The sequence below is a fragment of the Henckelia pumila genome, chromosome 2 (assembly GCF_033568475.1).
Source record: "Henckelia pumila isolate YLH828 chromosome 2, ASM3356847v2, whole genome shotgun sequence".
NCBI classification, from domain to species: domain Eukaryota; kingdom Viridiplantae; phylum Streptophyta; class Magnoliopsida; order Lamiales; family Gesneriaceae; genus Henckelia; species Henckelia pumila.
Window position 1 is genome coordinate 150,535,950 of NC_133121.1, and position 20,985 is coordinate 150,556,934.

General features: G+C 34.0%; 2 protein-coding genes across 3 annotated transcripts; one reads left to right on the forward strand and one right to left on the reverse strand.

Annotated features, from left to right (window-relative positions):
* The first annotated feature begins 11,155 nt into the window (after positions 1–11,155).
* LOC140881611 (sulfite exporter TauE/SafE family protein 3-like) lies at positions 11,156–14,604 on the forward strand. Of its 2 annotated transcripts, XM_073287059.1 has the most exons (13): positions 11,156–11,463; positions 11,616–11,872; positions 12,022–12,181; positions 12,285–12,485; positions 12,558–12,619; positions 12,708–12,735; positions 12,965–13,047; positions 13,112–13,198; positions 13,278–13,328; positions 13,592–13,813; positions 13,983–14,076; positions 14,197–14,337; positions 14,414–14,604. In XM_073287059.1, the coding sequence occupies exons 2-13, from the start codon at positions 11,648–11,650 to the stop codon at positions 14,497–14,499; spliced, it is 1,440 nt and encodes a 479-aa protein (XP_073143160.1). In that variant the 5' UTR covers positions 11,156–11,463; positions 11,616–11,647; the 3' UTR covers positions 14,500–14,604. The 2 variants fall into 2 exon arrangements, with proteins under 2 accessions (XP_073143160.1, XP_073143161.1); XM_073287060.1 differs by lacking the exon at positions 12,708–12,735 and having other exon boundaries at positions 12,558–12,647.
* Positions 14,605–14,863: 259 nt separating this feature from the next.
* Positions 14,864–17,508, reverse strand: LOC140883722 (uncharacterized). The gene is made up of 3 exons (XM_073290300.1): positions 16,889–17,508; positions 15,393–15,578; positions 14,864–15,321 (listed from the first exon to the last, which is right to left on the reverse strand). Exons 1-3 carry the CDS (start codon positions 17,327–17,329, stop codon positions 15,040–15,042), a joined length of 909 nt encoding a protein of 302 aa, XP_073146401.1. The 5' UTR covers positions 17,330–17,508; the 3' UTR covers positions 14,864–15,039.
* Positions 17,509–20,985: the final 3,477 nt, after the last annotated feature.

Below are 20,985 nucleotides of genomic sequence, written 5' to 3' on the forward strand. Positions count from 1 at the left end.
CTCGAAGCACGTGTTGTGTGCTCGTACAATCATAATTTTGTTTTTTAATTTATTTTTGTTTTATAAATATTTGTAATTAAATTATAAAATAAAAAAATATGTAAATAAATGTAAATAAAAATTTGGAAAACAAAAAAATAACTAATCTGAAATTTGTGCAAACGAAACTTAGTAACTCGAGGAGCAAAGATTGATCTGAAATTTCCCGAAAGAAATTTTCGAAAATCAATCTACTGATTATTCGAAAATTAGGCAGCCTTCTTGGATGGTTTTTCTTAAGCTTTAGCCTCCCTTAAATCTTTTCCTAACCTTCGAATTCAAGAAAAACAATATGGCAAACTAATAAGCCTATTGGTCAACCACACTTCTCGTGAATGAATAGAGGAAGTGAAAAAAAGAAAATGATTTTGATCATATCTCTAACCTTACTCCAAAAGTTGTGGCAGATTAGTGGAAAATAATGAATATTAATCTTTCCAATTCTCCAAGCCATCTCCTCGGAAACTTGAATTGAAAATGAATTGCTTCTGATGCTTCGAAACTTGATAGGTGAGGGAATAGATTTACGTGATCGAAAACCAGCAAATATTCGTAAAGAATCGGTGACTGAATGGGTGATTTCTTGATCTTAAATAGGAGCTAAAAAATCAGCTTTGATCTCACGCATAATGGAAGGAAATTTGCAGCTTATACTCCTTGATTTGTTTTCCAAAAAAAACTGATATGGTGCTATGGTTTCGGTCAATATCTCGCACTCCGAGAAGGAAGGATTTTGGCTTCCATGTAGAGAGTTTATTCCTTATTGAATATACTTGGGGCAAAAGTCTCGGGTTTTATAGTTTGCGCGTATGAAGGATGAGTCCATGCGGTTGTGCATCGACTATAGAGAGCTGAATCGTGTTATAATAAAAAAAAAGTATCACTACCGAGGATAGATGATTGGTTCGATCAGTTTCAAGGGGTAGTGGTGTTCTCCAAAATTGATTTAAGATCAGGCTACCATCAGTTGAAGATGAAAGATGAGGAAGTGCAGAAAACGACTTTCAAGACTCGATGTAGTGACCCTTACCCAGGTCACCTACTAATCAGAGATTAAATCCTAAGTAAGCATGCAATTAATAATAATCAGAGATAAGCTGCGGAAAACCAAATAAATGATGGACCGGCAGAATACAACCGATTAAATGAAATCAATACACAACCTAATTGAATTCCACTTAATACAATAAAGTATAACCTAGCACTAACTCGGTTGTCCCACCTGGTCATCGACTACTCCAAGTCCCTGGGTGAACTACCTGCACCTGGCCCGTCGAATGGGATGTCCAGACAACAAATAAAACACTGGACGTGAGCATTAAAGCTCAGCACGCTAGTACAGGTAAACATACAAATATGATGCATGCAAAATAAAATGTCTGGGTATACATATCTGGGATATACTTATCCAAACTGCTCAGACTGTCGCTTCGGATATGAGTTGTAGCTTCGGATTCAAACCACTGGACCCAACCACTCACTCCTACTGGACGTGGATAAAAAATGTCCTCGGATCACTAGAGTCGGCGCAACACGTCGATCGCAGAACCCTCAGTGTCACAACGTCCTAACAAGTTGAGCGACCCTACACTGGCTCATCTCGAAGAGACACATGCTCAATATGATATACACATGCAGCATAATATCTCAAAGTAATAACATGCAATCATGGCACATAAATGCAACACTTAAGCATGCATACCCCCTAGCAATCTCAGTCAGTACTTACGTACCTTACTAAGACAGTCCTAAAAGCACCACTCTAGGTTCCAAGCCTACAAGTCAAATAAACATCATCACTAATCATGTTCTAAAATTTTTAACTAAGCTAATAGATACTTCCTAATATTTTAAGGAATCTCGGACCATACATACGTCCGTCGTCAGCCCGCTGATGGCAATGACCCCATAATTTGGGCACAACTCTGCTATGACTATTGGGATGCCTCGCCAACTCTTGGACTCCATCTAGGTGGTTAGAAATACCTAAAACTACTAGAGAAGGGAAGGGAAGGGATTGGAATGAGCAAGAATGAGGGCTCTCGACCCTTTATTTATAGAGCACATTTGGACGATCCGAATATAACGAAATCAAGAGAGAAAAGAGAGGAACGTAGATGGAAAAATACATAGAGAATTACTAAAGAAATTCTGGAGCATTTAAGATCGATTATTAAAAGAATTTCTGAAGAAAATACTACTGTTACACTGTGTTGCCGAATAGTGTTGGAAACACTGAAGAACACACGAGTGAAGTGTTGTTCTAAAAGTGGATCCTTGGTTTTTGTTTTTTGGCTTAGAACTTTCTATTGGTTTATTATTCTAGTTCTTACTAGTTTTTAAGAAGTCTTTTATTTTCTCAATCCTTTGAGAAAAGTAGTTTTTCATAAAACAATCACTAGTTGGTTTTTGTAAACTGATTTGATTTTCTAACGATTATTTCGTCATGAGGCATCGCACAATATTTAATACTTGTTCATAAATATTTGTGTGCTATTTACTGTTATTTATTTATTCCGCTGCATAGTGTTCTCTTGAAGTGTTGATAACACTGAAAGATAACACACACTCGAAAAATTATTTCTGGTATTTCTGATGATTTCGGGCTGCCCAAACCTAACATGAGCGACTCGAGTTAGGTTTCTTTGTAATCTTAAATACCACTTTTTATTACTATTTTATGAAATAAAAATTATATTAAGTTTCCATCTTTTAATCATTTATTATTATTTATGTTGTGATTGTGATTATCGATTGCAAAGGCTTTAGCTTGGGGGGCTTGTTTGGACCTTGTATAAATTATCATATATATGATGACATAAATACTGGCTTTAATTAGTGTTTTCATATTTGAATCGCCGACACGGAAATACTTTATTGCTTTGTTATTGTACTAATAGCCACTTGTTAGTACCTTTTTTTCTTATCATCACTTGATTTTCTTCGTTTCCTGTATAGTAGTTGGCGTGGGGGACCCGTGCTTCATTTTGTTCTTTGGATCTTACACTAAATGAGCAAAGTTTAATAAGGCTTAAAGAACATTTATTTTACGAGTTTTTTATGTGAAGAATAATAAATTTTACACTTTCATTATTACCTGATAATAGCTTGTTCTCAATACTATTTGAGACGAGATAATAGTTTTAAATTGATGGTTGTTGATATTTGGGCAAATTATTTTAAACTCCCCACTACCAAACTTCTCTTTAACTTAACTTTCTACACATCTCTTTCTTTATTTTCACTCCTAGGGGTCCCTATTTTTGAATTAAAAAATAATTAAAATTAATCCTTTGTATGTGGCTTTGTTATACCTATCGAACCAGTCCCGACCATGCAAGACTATCAGTTACGCAAGGTTTCCAGCCGATATACTCCGGATTAGGGTCCAACATGCTTTCGTAAGATGAATTAAATTTAAATACCTCTTTGACCATAATTTTGTCGGGTCATACCTGCTGAGTTTTACGAAGTGCTCCTCACACTCCAACCACGCAGTCGCAACAGATGGTTTCTGCACAAGCTCCTTCAACGACACCCAGCACAGCCTTAATTCGTTTTCTACCTTAAGGCGTATGGTATATAAATTTAATTATAAAATATGAGCATGAAAGAACGAGAGATTTAGGAAATTTATTCAGACATAATATTATTACATAAATCAACTCCTTTGAAGAAGAGAAGACAACTTGTTTAGCTACTCATAGTAGCCTTGTTCTTGAAATACATAAAAAAAACATAATACAATAAAAAGAGAAATATTACAACAATTTATTTGTAAGAAAACTGAAGGAAATGATCGATGTCTTCAGCTTCCTTAAATGCCTGTATTTATAGTTGTAGTTCCACTCGTTTCACCGAGAAACTTAAGGAAATCTTACAGCTGTCTTGTATTTCTTTATGCCATTATTGATGACATCTTTTGCTAGTGAAGGAGGCAGTTGTCTTGTATTTTTTATGTCATTATTGATGTCATATTTTACTAGTGGAGGAATCACATGTCTGTCACTTTCTTTTGGTTGTATTCTCCTCACATGCCTTCTTTATTTTTGTCGGGGCATCTTTAGCTTTTGAAGTAGGCCCCTGTGAAAACGCATCTTCGGTGATCTTTGTCCACCTTTGCTTGTCTCGGAAAAATCTTTTCGATCCGTTCGGGGTCTAAAGGTTTTTCCAAATTCTGGCTCCTTCTGATTTGGGTATTCTGGGCAGATATTCTTTGACCATCGTCCAATATGAGCCATGTTACAAAATTTTCGGCGAGTTTCTTTACTCCCCAGCAGCTTGTTGTTCCACAAAAGATTTCTATTCTTTTCGAAGAGTTCTTCCGCAAAGGCTGTAGTTTTTCCTGTCATTGTGTTTAACAGGAACGATCCATTCACAGAATTCTGATAAAATTTGAGTGGAAACTTGACTTTGTCCATCTCAGTGAGACAGACTCAAATACCCCATGCCCTTCTGGTTGAAATCTCATTTTCCCCGAAAGTGTACACCAAGGGTATTTCTTCAGTTTTAGGATCCTTGATAAATTTATGACTATTTATATCAGGTCTACTCAGCTTGATGAAATGAAAGGGTTCGTGTGATCCTTTCACTGTTAGTTCAGGAGCTGTACTGAAAAAGTATAACTCAAGCGCATCTCCTCTGGACAAATTATCATTATTTGCCCATGTTTCTTGTACTGCTTTCTGGATCCATTTTGGTAACTGTGATATATCCGGAAAGCTTGGTGACGTTGTATAAACTGAGTTCAAAGCCCCAAATTCATACAGAGTTTTACATCTTTAAGATTGACATTGTTTTTTAGCCAAACCCTTGGATATATTCCTGCAACATCAACCCTACAAGTGTTTGGGTTGATTTCACTCCTTGTATTCAATTTCTCCCACCTCTGTTGATAAACCTGGAATGAAGAAATAATAGATGGATTAGTATCAATCTTAGATTTGCCCTTGTCAGTGTTGGGCCTAAGATTGATCTCTTCCTCTTTTATCCCAAAGGCGGAGGGTTGACTTGATGAGTTCTTTTCATCAAATGTCGCTTCATCCAATTCATAAAGCTGATGGTAGATTAGCACTTGTATCTTGGGTATTAGAATTCCCAACATCTTGTTCTACAACCAGTGGCTGTATTTCTTTTTGTAAAACCAATGGTTTTATCGTTTCTTATTTATGAGAAACCAATGGCTTCTCTATAGCCCTTACAATTGGCCCTTGAATAACAACCCATAGTTGAGTTTGAGCTTGCAAACATCTTGTAATACGATTAGATGCTTTGATCCGATCAGCTTGTTGTAACCTGCCAGCCATTTCAGCATTAATGACTAACTGATTGAACTCGATTTGAAGCAACCCAAGGTGTTCCCTGAGATGCCTCTGCATTTTCATGATGGAATCCACGTCACTACCTTCCATCCCTTGTTAAAAAATCTGCAAGAATATTTTCATGAGATTTAATAATAACAATATCAAAAATATAATTCTGACATAAAAACTTGCCATCTTAATAATCTAGCATTCTCTAGTTTAGATTCAATCTTATTCCTTAAAAAATCTTTTACCTGAGTATTATCAACTTTTAAGGTAAATTTTTTAGCAAGTAAAAATAAAGGCCATTTTTCAAAAGCCTTTTTAACAGCGTAAAATTCATTTTCGTTGATATGCCATCTGATTCCCTCAGATTCTGTAAAAGGCCGCTACAGTATCTGCATGGTACTTCCCCATTTGGAGTGGGCTTAGTAAGGAATGCTTCCCACCAATCGTCGCTGGTATCTGTAAAATAATACCAAATCATCCTCATCAACGGGTATAGCCATTTTTGGGAGTTTCTTACAAATCTCCTTCAGTTGGTTTACCCCTTTAGTATGGTCATCTGTCCATATAAACCTTGCGTCCTTTTTTAACAAAGGACTGAACACCTTCCTGTGCATCGCAAGGTTGTTTATGAACATCCCTGCAAAATTAACCACTCCAAGAAAACTTTGGAGTTGTTTTACGTCTTTGAGTTTATCTGGAAAATTCTGTACCTTTTCCACAATATGGGGCTGTAGAATAATTCCAGATTCATCAATTTCTATGCCAAGGAATTCGATTTTCCTTGTTGCTATGACTGCTTTCTTTTTAGATAAAACCAGTCCTTTTTGTTTACAAATTTTAGAGAAAATCTCTAAGTGTTTAACATGTTCGTCTATGTTTTTTGATGTTATAAGAATATCATCAATATAAACAAACATAAAGTTGAAATAATCTTTAAACAGATTATCCATCTTTCATTGAAATATCTGGGGTGCATTAGTCAATCTCATAGGCATAACTTCCCAAATATAGTGTCCTTGTGGAGTAGAAAAGGTTGTGAATTTCTTACTGCCTTTTTCCATTCGAATCTGGTAAAAACCAGACTTACAATCAAATTTTGTGAACACTTTAGCATTTCGTACACAACTAATTAGATGTTCTTTACTGGGTATGAAGTATCCATCAAACTCTAGGATTTTATTAATACCTTGGTAGTTAATAACTAACCTGGGTTTCCCTCTTTTTATTTCACCGTGATTTCTGACCAGAAAACCTGGGCTGCTATATGGTGAAATTCCTTCTTTGATTAGACCAAGGTCCAAATGTTCCTTGATAATCATTCTCATATCCCTTTGATCTGTTATGTTCATCGGGATAGGCTTATATCTGACGAATTCATACTTTTTACCTTCTTTTAGAGTAAGACTGACTTTGAGTTGATTTCTATCCCACCATGCCAAAGGATGCTCGTTGTAACTTTCTTTGAGCCTCTTTTGACATCTTCAAGGGATATCTTATTTTCTAACTCTATATCTCTGTGATTTAGAGTTACCTTGAGAAGCTCCATATCCTCTATTTGGAGTTCTTGTTCTATTGTTATTTTCAACATGGTTTCTCCAAACCTTCTTGAATCTTTCATTTTTGGGTGAAAAAGTTGTCCTTTATCACCACGCTGACTGCGAAATATTATCGACAATTGTCGATAAAAGGCAACCTTGAGTCTTTGAACGATAATTTTATGATCACAAATTGTAGTGAACATAAGTTTTCTTGACTCATTGTCTTGTGTGTACTTCTTAAACATTTGTAAGAAGTTATTTTCTAACAGGATATCAGCTCCTGTATCATGGAAGTAGATTGGTGGTGTCTTTACCTTGTACCAAGGTGTTTAACCTGCTCCGTTCATAAGGATCTCTGCTTGTTTTATTCCTTTGCAGAGAATTAAAATTCTTCGAGAGAAATCTCATCCAGCAATTTTTGGCAATTCTTCTTCGCATTCTTCAGGGAAGACTCCTCTTTTTGCTGTACAAATTCCTGCTCCTGATTCAATATAAGCTGCAAAGTATTCAGCCTTATATTATTCATACAACATCCCTTTTGGAATGTATATGGAAAAAGGACTCGTTGTAATTTTTTAAAGGGATTACTAAATGGTCCTGCCATTTTTAGCAAACTGTGTTTTAACTCAGTAATCCGATTAAGACTATTCACCTTTAGTTTTCCGAGGGCCTCAAAAGGTAGAGTATTGTTACTCCTTTCTACCTCTTCAATGCGTTCTAGTAAATCATGTTCATGACTTACTAATTTCAATAGTTGCTTCTTCCTCTGTTTATAAACAGAGTTTTCGAATCAGATTAAGGGATTGCCCCTTATCCAATTCTCTTGGTTTTCCATTTAGTAGGATTCTTATTGAATCCTCCAAGTATTTTATTTTGCCATGAACTCTATGCCTTTTTCAAGGCGTTTCCATGGTTTATGGTCCTCCAAAAACTCTAGGCCAAGAATGAGCTGATCCACTTCTTTTCCTGGAATTTCACAGATTTGAACTTTCAATTCTCCAATATTTATCACTCCTTGGTAAGTTTTTTCCTGTTGTTCCAAATAGTAAATCGAGTTACAAGGGAACTGGTTCCGATGACTTGTAATTTCGAATACTATTTTCACTTTTTTCCATCCTTCTGGAGATCTAAATTTTCCTATTATAGAAAACTTCTGTTTCTCTGGTGGAATTTCTTGAATAGGAGATTTGTCTCATCTCCTACTTGTCATTCGGTTTCCTTGAAAAGATAACCTTCAGGATTCTATTTTAAGGTCTCTGTATATAACCGGTCTATCTTGAATTTGAATGTCTGTTTCCTGAATTAAAGGAAACTCGATCCTTTCTGGGTATATTGCTTGAGCAACTTTTTCGAAGATCTCTGGAATTTCAATGAACTCATTTCTAATAAATAATTTAGAATGGTGAGTATTAGAAAGAACATATGAAATTTGATACGTAATAGAATATGGCCTATTACCTTCCTTCATTAGTATTTTTTCCTTGAAGTTTTGATGCAACGTCAGGGCTTGACTAAAATCTCTATCATCTAAATTGTAGGCTATTCTTGGATAAATAACTCCCACAATTTTTCCTGCACACAAATTCCCCGAGATAGTTCCTAGGATCGCATCTTGTATATTCCCCATTCTTTTATCGCATACTACGATATCTATGGGTGAATCTATTCCCTCTTTAAAAGTAGCTTTGATCATAATCTGGATTGCTCCAATATGAATCCAAGACATTGTCTTTGCCACTTCTGCTTTTAATTTCTGTAATTCTTCTCGAATTTCTTCAAAGGGAATTAACTGCATCTCAATTTGATTACTGGTTAATTTCATAGGGATCGCCATTTCCCTTCTTGATACCTTATAAATCAAATTATGTCTTCTTTGTCTTAGCCCCAGATTTCCTAAGACTCTTTCAACTTGTCCTGCCGAAAATCCTTGGTACTTCTGTAATGTCGGATTTTCTCTCATAATCATTTGGACCATATTATGGGATATCGTGGTTTGACTAAAGAATCCAGCCAAACTTTCATGTGTTTCATGCCGAAACACTTCCTCTTTACTCTGATTCTGATTCTGATTCATTCTCAGAAACTTCTTGACTAAACAATATCTCTTCTTCGTATATGCTTTCATCTGAGGGGATATCCTCAAATTGATATACTTGGACTAGATCTTGAAAGAAGACTGCATCATCCATATCTAGTGTTGCTTCAAAGAGTTTAACTCCTTTTTTCTCATTTTCTGGACAATTTGTAGATATATGTCCTCTTGCTCCTCACGTCCAGTAGTTGCAATCCTTGAAACTCTCACTTGCTCTTGTATGATTTCTTCTGAAAGTTCTTCTAGATGATGTTCTTCTCCTGCTTTGTGATGAGCATGTTGCTGGGGATGTTCTTGTAGATCCACTTCTTCTACCCGATCTATAGGATCTGGCCTTTTGTTTGGACCAAAATGTTCTTGGTTTCCAAGAACTTTTCATTCTTTTATTATAGGGATTATTTCTGAATTTCTTCCTTTTAAATCCCTGTGATCTGCTTCCAATGATCGTTGGCAGATCATTTTTTTTACAACATAAAGGTGTACGTTTATCTATACCCCTTATTTTCTTGTAGTTCTTCTGTAATGCTGTCATATGGCACCATTCTGCCAATTTTCCTTTCAAAAAGGAGGCGCGTCTTGCCAAAGTATCAAGATTACCTGGAACGTCTTCTTTAATCAGCATTTCTCTCCAGGGACTTGGCATTTTTGCGAAAATAGCTGAATAGCTATATTTTCCTCGACTCCCGAATTTCATTTGTATTTAGTGAATAACATAATGTATTCATCAACTAAACAGATATCATGTAATTCGAGGCTATACAGAGCTTGAGTATATCTTCTCTTTTTCTCTGTATCTTGATTATTGAAATAGTCTACCCCTATGAATTGTGCTTTAAATAGGGTGGTCATTCTTCCTCCAATTTCGCTGAGGGATTCCCCTGCTAAGATTTATTCCTTAGTTTCTGGCATAGTCATCTCCCAAGCGATCTTGACAGATCTCACTAGACTCATTTTTAGAAGTTTAATGAATCCTTCTTTATTGAGATCTAATGTTCCTGCTGCTATTCTCATGGCTGATGTCCAATCATCTATGAGATCTTCTTTATTTTTGAAGTCCAGAACATCAAGGTTTAACATAACCCCATAAGGATGTATCGGGTCTAAAACAGTTTTACCATAAGGAGTTTGATGTAGTGGTATCTTACTCCTTCTTGATCTGGTTCCTGCTGGATGTAAATTTTCTCCAACATGGAACTCACTATGTGGTTCTTCTGTTTTAACCACATATCTTGGGGGATTCCCTATGGGTTGTTCAGGGGTATTCATTTTTAGATCTACTACTTTGAGATTCGCAAAAGAATCCGCAAGATCTTGTAGATCCTCGAGATTTAATCTTTCTAAAGTAGTCATCAGATAGTGTTTTTCTTTGATACTGCTTTTATAAGATTAATCATCATTTCATCATCAGTTAAAGGTTTTTGAACCATTTTGGTTTTACCTTTCTGATGTAATAAAGGTTCGGTAGCAAACGAGAGTGGTAACCTTCCTCCTGTATTTCCTTTTCTAAAACCAGAAGTGTGTTCTAGATTTATGATTTTATTTTGAAGATCCTTTAGAGTTCCAAGAATTTCTTCTTGTTTCTTAAGGATTTCTTCAATTTGCCGACGTATTACATACAGCTGATTACTGTAATATTGTACCGTCTTTTGAATTTCTCCAAGATCTCTGGAGAGTTTAGAGGAATCTGGGGTAATTTCTAAAAATTGAGAGTTAGAAATCATCTTTTTTTATCCCTTCAAAATTGAGAGAATTAATCACAACCTGTTGTAAGTAATCTATTGTGAATAGATTAACTTGTTTATAGGATTTCATAGGAATAAAATCCTCTTGATTCAAACCTCCGTTTGAAGTCATCTTTTATAAAAATCTTCTCTTCAACAAAGAAAAGTATGAATTAATGAATAATATTATATCTGAATAATTAACCTAAAGCTCTGATACCATTTTTACGGATAATTCATTGTACCATAATTAAGCATAAAATCTTCATATTTTAGCATAAATTCTTTAGATTTTAAGCATAAATAAGCATAAATCAAGTACAAGAATTAAACATTAAATTATTTAAGTTTGATTGACCTAAAAAGGTATTGCAAAGAATCTTGTTGATAGGAAGCTAATGTCTTGGGTTTGATTATTTATCACATCTTTCATTAAAAATAAATAAAAAATTGATGTCTGTTGATATTTTCGTTTCGTTGTCTTTATATGGAAGTCTCAGACTTGGTCTAGTAGCTTCAAAACTGCTTTTTGTAGCTTATGCTGCATTGATTCCAAATAAATGTGCATAGCAACACCTCCAAGATAAGTAGAGCGTTGAAATTACTGTTTCTTTTTCCTGTGGACGGCAAACGCACGAGGAACAAAAGGGTCAAGTCATTAATGAGTGGTATGGTGCGGAAGAACTTGGCCCAGGCATATCTTGCTTAAGGTTTTGATTGCTTTTACCGTCATCATAGTGATAGCGTTGCGTGTTTTGGAGGTAATGAAGGCATCCATTGCCTCTTGAGGATTTATGAGGCTTTTTTCTTGAAATTTCTTCCAAAATCTTTGACTTTTTTTTCACAGCGATGTTTTTATGGCGGTTTGAAGCTGATTTTGTATAGAATTTTACTCGTTTATATGTGTTTTTAGGGTGAATAAGAAGTGGGATTTTGAGAAATTTGATGGCTGTGGTTGGAGGAGAATCCAAGAATCCTTTGAAAGGAATTGCTTTGATCGTGATTGGTGTGATTGTCTTAGCTTGTGGGGTTGTTTCTGCAGACGAGGGTTTGAAGCGGGGGATTGCAAGGAATGATGGGAGCATGGAAAATTCTGAATCTGGTTACTTGACCAAAACAATCACTTTATTTCTGCGTAATGTGGAAACACTTTTTCAACATGTTTGGCCTGTAAGTTTCTTCATTTGCCTTCTCTTGTATTTTCCATCATTCGAATCTTGTTAGATTGTTGGTTACTGAAATAATGATAATTTGTTGAACGATTGAGTCGATTTCCATTTAGCAATTACTATTCTCTGTGACTGTGAGATGTTTCACAGAACATGGAATTTGGCTGGAGAATTGTAGTAGGTACAGTTATTGGATTCTTTGGTGCTGCTCTTGGGAGTGTAGGAGGCGTTGGTGGTGGTGGCATTTTTGTCCCGATGTTCATTTTAATAATTGGATTTGATCCAAAGTCATCTACAGCACTATCAAAATGTAATGGATTATATTTACAACTGTGCACGATGTATCAAGTTCCATGCTAAATCTTACTTTTCAATCAAAGTACAGAGGTTAAAACCTTCTGTTTGTTGTTCAGGTATGATAATGGGCGCTGCAATTTCTACTGTTTATTACAATCTGAAGCTCCGCCATCCTACACTTGACCTTCCACTGATAGATTATGATGCTGCTCTTCTTTTCCAACCAATGCTAGTTCTTGGGATCAGTATTGGAGTTTTTTTCAATGTGATTTTTGCAGAATGGATGGTTACCATCTTGCTAATAATTCTATTTGTAGGTAAACGGAATTTTTCCCTTTTTGCTGTAATTTTATGTCAAGGTCAGATGTTTATTGGTTAATAATTTACAGGCACTTCTACGAAGGCATTCTTCAAGGGCATTGAAACCTGGAAAAAGGAGAGCATAATAAAGGTGGTGGCCTGGAATTTCGCCTCTTCTAGTGCTCTATTATATTGAATATCTTTAATCTTTGGTTTTACTCTCTTACTTTTGACTCCAGGAAACTGCCACACACAGGAATTCTAATTGTGAGCATTCTCATTCTCATTCTCCATTTCATGAAAGATTGGAAACATGATTTTGAAAAACTATCAAAGCTTTCAGCAACATTGATGAATAAGTAGCATCGGTTGTAGAAAACATTCACAGGAAGGAATGTTCTTAAGATTAAACATAGTTGCTTGTAAAGAAATCCTAGCTACAAAAAGTTAAGTATCTTGTATTGGTCAATATTTCATCTCATGTTTTAAACATCAGATGATGGAGTTCCATATGAACGTCTACCTGAGGGCCCAACTACTGAAATTCGAATGCGAGTCAATGAATTCAAGCCACTGGAGGTAATGCATTATTAATTCTGAAAGTTCAAAGACATTTTCAAGGTTTAATTTACAACTCTTCCAGGTCTCAACTATAAACAATGTCTGCTGGAAGGAGATCAGCATTCTTTTTCTTGCGTGGTTCATCATTCTCTTACTCCATATTGCCAAGGTTGTTCAGCAATACCCACTTTTATGACCTGTTATTTCCTCTGAGCTCTTGTTGAGAACTCGATTACATGTGTTTTCAGGATTTAACAGCCACATGTTCGGTAGCATACTGGATGGTTACCCTCCTGCAGGTATGATTTTCATCTCACAATGTGGAAAATTAGGGGAAAAAATGGAGAAGCCAAATTTTTATTTATTGTATTCAATCCATTCATGTATGAAAAGCACACGTGATTTGGGTTGCACAATTGATAAATGTTGCATTCTTAAATAAAGCAGAAATGCTCTTTTGTTATTCTACTCAACCAATTCTTGCGCAATGAAGCACATCCATAGGTTTAGGCAAGATTCAATGGGTAATCCATGATGATTTGATTTTGTATTTCATTTTTAGATTCCGGTAGCTGTTGTAGTCTCTGGATATGAGGCAGTTTGCTTATACAAGGGCTGGAGGGTGATGGGATCCAAGGAAGACACGGGAAATACATGGACGATATCCCAGTTGATTTTTTGTTGTTTCTGTGGGGTTTTGGCTGGTATAGTAGGTGGGCTGCTTGGCCTTGGTGGAGGATTCATTCTAGGGCCATTGCTTCTTGAACTAGGAATTCCACCCCAGGTGAATTTCTTGAATAAAATTGTAATCTTTCATCAGAACAAGTAAGTTATCACAAATATTATGTTGTATGTTCTGATGGCTCATCTTCTAATGGGCAAATCTCATCCTTAATTTTTTGACCGTGCCAAGTTTACAAATGTGTATCATGGTTCAAATTCTTGTGATACAGGTCTCGAGTGCCACAGCCTCATTTGCAATGGCATTTTCTTCATCCATGTCCGTGATACAATATTATCTCCTGAGGCGATTTCCCACGTCATATGGTATATAATCCATCCATTCCCTTTCCCACTACGTATTTGGAAATTAGTGTCACAGACCTCATGGAAACTTCATGAAAGGTGATGATTGTTATTTCGATATCTCGCCACTCTTTCTTGCAGCCCTATATTTTATTGCGGTGGCTATGGTTGCTGCATTGGTAGGGCAACATGTTGTGCGAAAGATGATCAGCCTATTCGGTAGAGCATCAGTAATCATCTTCATTTTGGCCTTCACAATCTTTGTGAGCGCAATATCCCTAGGCAAGTATTATCGAAAATCTCGTTTTCAATCACATTTTGAGAGGATTGTTACACAAAACCTTGTTCTTTTTGGCAGGTGGGGTTGGCATATCAAATATTATTGGGAAGGTAGAAGGAAAAGAATCGATGTGGTTTTACAACATATGTGAATCTGAGCCTTAGATCTTACTTGGAACATTTGTTGTTTACTTTTTTTGTTGCTTTTTGGTAATGGATGTGCCATACCTTCTAATTTCGCGTTGATAGGTCACTGAAAGTTTTTTTTTTTTAGTAGTCACTCAAAGTTTTGATGTTTAATAACCAAATCCTTAGTCTATGCTTAAATTAAAAATATTATCTAAAACGTTAATAACCAAATATTCTACTAATACCAAAATACCTTTCGCTTAATAAGTTATAACTATCATTTTTTAAAAAAATGAAAATAATAATATAAAACTAATGATTAAATTAAAAATATTACATTAAATAAAAATTACTCCTAATAAGCTAAGGGACCCAAAAAGAATAATGTGGAAGTCGTGCATGCATCAAGATCAAAGATGTTATTATTTCTTCAACAAAAATCTTATAAATTACAAGAAAAAGAAAACTGGATCAGACACCCAATTGTGTAAAAGATCTGGCAAAATATATATTGAAAAAGTAAACAAATTATGGACATAACTACATATCTAACAAACATTTCAAGTAGAACAAATTTCAACTGAAATCGCACGAGTTCTTGTTGAACTCGATGATCTTGTTGCTGGTGGAGTCGATCTTCAACGGGCACGAGATTCTTTTCCGATGTTTCGTCCTCACCAACTTGCCCACCACATCTCCTCGCGACTGGACAGTGAAGTTCAGCATCAAAGGTACTTGGACTGCATTGTTTGAACCAACCTGGAGGGTCGATCCGGCGCCGTATAGAGGAACCTTGGTTCCTTCTATGTGCACAAACACAGTCCGACGGCTCTTTCTTGGTTGGAAATATTTTTTCAGCTGCAATAAAATTAATTTACAATCAAAATAAGATTCACGATTCTTAAAACACGTGTTGATTAATTAGTTACCTCGCCAGTGGCAACGACGAACTCGGAGTAGACGAGGTTGACAGGCATGGAACTGACATGAATCCCATAGAATGTAGCTGGATTGTATATGCTAAGCTTCAGGGATCCATTAAAATTCAGCATGTTTGTCGGAACTCCGGAGGAGTCCGCACCGGAGCCGATGTAGAAGTTGCTTACGGACAGACTCTGCAAAGAAATGTTCAATTTTAGATGTGAAAATTATGTTTTCCTTTTTGTAAGATTCAAATAATTTCATACATTTTGTTTGAGGGGTTAAAGGGTTTTTTATTTTTTATTGGGGAAAATTTGTTTATTTCTTAGGTCAAAATCAATGATAGTTTTAACTTTTAAGTTTTACATTAAATAATATAGTTCTAAATTTCAACTCATTAAATAATATAGTCTACTAGAGTACCTGACAATTTTACATTAAATAATATAGTTTTGAATACATAATAGTACATTACTAGATGAAGAAGAGGGTACAACTAACTTTGGTCTATATGAAAATGATACACACACAAATATATATGTCAATGAATTCTACCAAGTTTTCGAGTTTTAAGACGAAACCTTGAGTTTGAAATGCAATTATAATAACTTTTTATCTCAGTTCAAATAATAATTATATTAAAAAAAACGTTGTTATTATATATTTCTTTTCAATTATCAAAGTACTCATTTAAAATAACTAAAATCTTATTTGGCTAACTTCTTTTTTCAATCATTTAGAGAACCTCCTCTGGTCTCGATTCCTACGTCCATTAACACTGTGGGGGATGACACATCATTTTTCTAAAGAAGGGATGGATTTGTCTATTTTAAAAGTATATATAATTTTTACCGTGTTGATTCAAAAGATACGCCATGAAAAATTATCAAAATTGGCATTAAAATTGTTTTATTTAGGTTTTTAATGAAGAAATTGGTTTTTGTGTTTATCTTTTTCTCTCTCTTTTTTTTTTCCTTCCACTTTTTGGTAGAGCAGTGACATGACTTCCGATATACACAGTTTCAGTGGTTTTAGTGTCGACAGTTTCAGCCATAAAATGTTGTGTTGAATTACTTTTATTTCAGATATGAAGATAAGAGAAAATAAATGAGTGGAACGGCTGTGATTAAAATCATATGGACCCTCCATCCATATATTTATTAAATTATTATTTCATATATATGGATCCAAATATAATTTTGTTTTCATGTCCTAAATCCTAAGGCCGAAGGACATAGGCATCAACTTATAGATTCCATAGCTCCAAATCAATTGGGTCCTTAGATATGATGTTGATCTACAATCATGCACGAATTTTCTGGCCTGGATGGCATAGATGCTGAATTTATGATAAGGTCTTTTTTTATATTTTTTTTTTTAAAAAAGCAATACTTAAATTAAAATTAAATTTTATAATAATATTTTTTTAAAAAAAGGAAAAGGAAAAGCAAAAAGGAAAAGGGAAAAAAGAAGGGGAGAAAAATGAGATGAAAAATGTGTTTACCTTGACAGCGACTTCAGCTTTGAAAGGCCTTCCGGCACCCCAAATAATGAGGCAGAAGACGGTAAAGAGCAGAATGAAGCCAACCACCGCCATCGCCGCCTGGCACCGCCGCGTGAACTTCTTATCGTCGTCGAATTCATCGTACTTGCCCTCTTCCATGATCACATCGCACTCGGGCCACCCTTTGTCGTTCCTTTTCCGCCCCTTCCGCCCGGCAGACGGAAGTATTCCGGAGAACCTGCTGGCGGAGGAGTTGCGGGAGTGGCGGCCGAACGAATGGTGCGACGGAGATTCCATGGGGCTGGGCTGTACGGACGATTTGTCTCCATCTTGCGAATCTCTGGAAGGGCTCTGCACGTAGTAGACATGGCGTTTCGGCGATCTCGAGGGGGACGACGGAGCTAGACTTGTGACGTCCGATTCTGATTTCGCGTGCTGCATTTTGTTGAAGAACAAAACAAGAACTTTCCAACAATCCCTAATAATCAAACAATGAATCACTCATACCATCATTCAGCTGCTGCTGAAATCAATTCAAAGAATCTGAAAACTGAAACCATCCAGTGCAGGTGTTTGTTTGTTTTTGAGGCACTGGAATGGGTTAATATATATCGTGCCATTTTGATATAATGAGAACAGGCTGTTGAGGGATGATACAGTTTGTTAAGTTGGGAGCCGAGGCTGGATCCTGGCCTCGCTCAGAGCCTGTGCCTTGTTTGGGGTGATTTTGGATATATTCCAATTATGATATTATTCCATAAATATCTATTTACTTTTGACCACTGGAAAAGTAGCAAAGGGGATACTCTGGGTGACCTTTTTTTTTATTTCGAAAATAAATAATTATGTGATTTTAAAATTACATTCACTTAGTTTGCATAAATCGATGTTGTAGAAATCCATGTTTATTTTTCTATCGATATTAACGAATTTGTTTTAATGAAAAAAATGAAGTAGCAATGGTTCAAAACTTTTGATAAACTGAAAAATAAAAATTTTTACCTTATAATTCATTGTAATGGTCATACCATGAATTTTTAATATCAAATAAAATATCTTAACGTTAATGTTCAAATGAATTAATACATGATTATGGATTGTCCTTTCTCTTCTGCATAGATATTAAAGTTAAAGTATTTCAACTTATCATTTGATTGGATTTTGATAATTAATCGTATCAAGTCGACCAAACGTAAATCAAATTGTAAAACAATAATAATAATGAGAAATACATTCTTTCCAATATTTTATTCTGTTTCTTAATAAATAATCTAAAAATATTTGAAATGAGGAAGTATTCTTGGGATTTGATAAAATGGTAGTAATTAGTTTTCGAAAATTGGATTCTTCTTCCTCAATTACTCAATTACTCAATTCAAAAAAGATTAGGCATTAGGCCTCCCCTAATCCTAACCTGGATACGAACCTAGGCATGGATCTTGGTTTGGGTCTGAGGGAGGGAAGTGTCGGCAGCCAGTGGTCGCTATCAGAAATAGTGGGTGGTGGACCTTCTCACATTATTATTGGGCTTTTTTTTCTTTTTATTTATATAAACTAAAAATCAAGAATTTGGACAAGCTACCTAATTTTGATTCTTGAATTCCAGTTGTTTTGGGCTGTTTTTTAATTTTAATTTTATTTATAGTAATAATATCGTGGAAAATAGGCCACATTAATTATGGATTTTGACAAGCCGCCTACAATATATTTATTTATTGATTTTCAGTTACAAATTTTTTAAATTAATTCTAAAGTAATTTGAAACTTTTGATTTATTATATATTTTGTGATGGTTCTTCCACCAATTTATATTTATATATATGTTACGATATATAAATTGCTATAAAATTTGAAAAATAGATGGCTTCAAAATATGTATGTCAGTAGTTCAATAAGTGTTCTAGAAAGTTTAATTAAATTTCGTTTAATCTCGCTCAAATCAAGTTGACCATATTAAGTACGTAATTACGTTTAAGTGCGATTTTTTTAAGAAAGATAGATGGTTGAGTAGAAGAGATAAAATAAATTAGAGATTTTGCTAGTAAATGATGCTAAAAATGAGTAAATTTTAATTTGGTACACGAACTATTGATTAAATGTCAAATTGGTATATTAAATTTTGTTAATGACTTAATTGATACATGTTATTCGAGGTGACATTTATATAAAATGTATAATTTGCCCTTTATTACAAAAAATGCATATTTTATTTTTGATTTTAATTATATATATTTATATATTATATTTTATATGTAAAAATTTATTTGATTAAAATTTTTATTTGTACATAATATTTATTATATTAGATAGATTATTTCAATGAGAATGATTAGATAAATTATATAAAGCATACAATATCTAAATAATTATAAATAAATAAATTGATACCATAGAAAATAAATAAATATTTTTTTAGCTAAAATTCTGATTTTTTGTATACATAATTTTCTCGATATTATTTTGAAAAAAAATATTAAATAAATAGTAATTATGATAAAATATTTTTTTAATATTTTAACTATGTAAAAATTTATTGAAAATATATTTTAATAAAAATATTACGTAAGTTCTACTAAAAATTAATTTTAATTTTCAAACCATATTCATAAGAAAAAATCATCGAAACATCAATTAAATTTCGCTATAATGTGTCACATGTTTTTTAATCAATGAATAAAAAATTGAATTGTGTTAGTCTGAGGGTTTACTTAGTGCGCACAAAAAGGTAGCGGCTGCGGGTTTCTACGTCATAAAAAATAAAAAAAACAAATAAAAAATTGAAAGTTTATTTAAACACAATAATTTTATATGAGAACATGACTAATAAAAAATTAAAAGTCATTCTCGATTTTTATTACAGACAAAAATGATGAAGATGACTTTGAAACTAAAATAATATTAATGTTTTAATTAATTTGTATCATCAAAAGACTATTATACTTTTTTCTTCATCATAATTTTGTCAAAATCAGATAGACATGTACCAATTAAGCCATTAACAAAAGTTCATATATCAATTTGACATTTAACCAATAGTTTATGTACCAAATTAATTTTTACTCTGCTAAAAATATACAATGGTTCTTAACAATGTTTAAGTGAAACTTTTTGTTTTTTTTTTGTTTTTGTTTTTTTAAAGAAAAATAGGAGATCAATGAACAAGAATAAGAGAAAGATAAATTAGACACTTTACTCGAAAATGAAGCTATCAATATACAGTATTGGTTAATTAAGTGTTGTGACGAATGACGATGATTATGTGACTAAAACCTATATGGATATTAATTCTAATAATATAAATTAGTCCAACGAAAAAGAGTTTTACATGATAATATGAGAGTAAAAGAATGATGGAATAGGTCGACTTAGAATATGACAAAATTATTTCATTTGACTTAAATTTACTCATTATATTTATGCACTATTTAATCTATTTATTTCTTTAATACAATCAGAATTATAATAAAAATGAAAACATTTTTTTACACTTAAGATCCTACTAATTCCGTTAAATCAAAATCTTGAAGCTTCATTCTTATGCTTCGACACGCTTCTCTCATTTTTTAAAACTTTGGTTTCAATACACATACTATATATATATATATATATATATATTTTGTTATGGTGTTGTGAGTGTGTGCGCGCAGAGCCGAATAATTTTTTGATATTTATTTTGAATTTTACTTTGGAACTGAAATTAGAACGATTATAGAGATGATTTTGTCCAACCGAAAAGAACGTGACGTAGAATTAGTGTCAAATTTGTTGGCACGGGTGTTGGAAGAAGAAAAAAATTTAAAGATGCACATAAAACAAAAAATGATTGAAATAAGTTGAGGTCAATGTTAAACACTGTTTCTTTTAAAAAAAAATTTGCACCGCTCTTAGTGCTGACAAAATTTGGTAAATCTTTTCCAAAATAGAATTTCAACATGTGATAACAAAACAGTAAATCACAAGTTCCTTGTAAAGTGTTGTATGTCAAGTTGTCATATACGTATCTAGAAAAACCTGTAAGCATACATAACAGAGCTTAAGGCTCCATTTGGTATCAAAAGTCAAACCAAAAAAGTATTTTTTTTAAAAGTACTTTTTTA

Coding starts and splice junctions, on each gene's coding strand:
- LOC140881611 (XM_073287060.1), top strand. CDS start 11,648: ATGGCTGTGGTTGGAGGAGAATCCAAGAATCCTTTGAAAGGAATTGCT. Junction 13,199..13,277: donor TCTTACTCCATATTGCCAAG/GTTGTTCAGCAA, acceptor ATGTGTTTTCAG/GATTTAACAGCCACATGTTC. Junction 14,338..14,413: donor TGTGAGCGCAATATCCCTAG/GCAAGTATTATC, acceptor TCTTTTTGGCAG/GTGGGGTTGGCATATCAAAT.
- LOC140883722 (XM_073290300.1), bottom strand. CDS start 17,329: ATGCAGCACGCGAAATCAGAATCGGACGTCACAAGTCTAGCTCCGTCG. Junction 15,579..16,888: donor AAGCTGAAGTCGCTGTCAAG/GTAAACACATTT, acceptor ATTTCTTTGCAG/AGTCTGTCCGTAAGCAACTT. Junction 15,322..15,392: donor TCGTCGTTGCCACTGGCGAG/GTAACTAATTAA, acceptor ATTTTATTGCAG/CTGAAAAAATATTTCCAACC.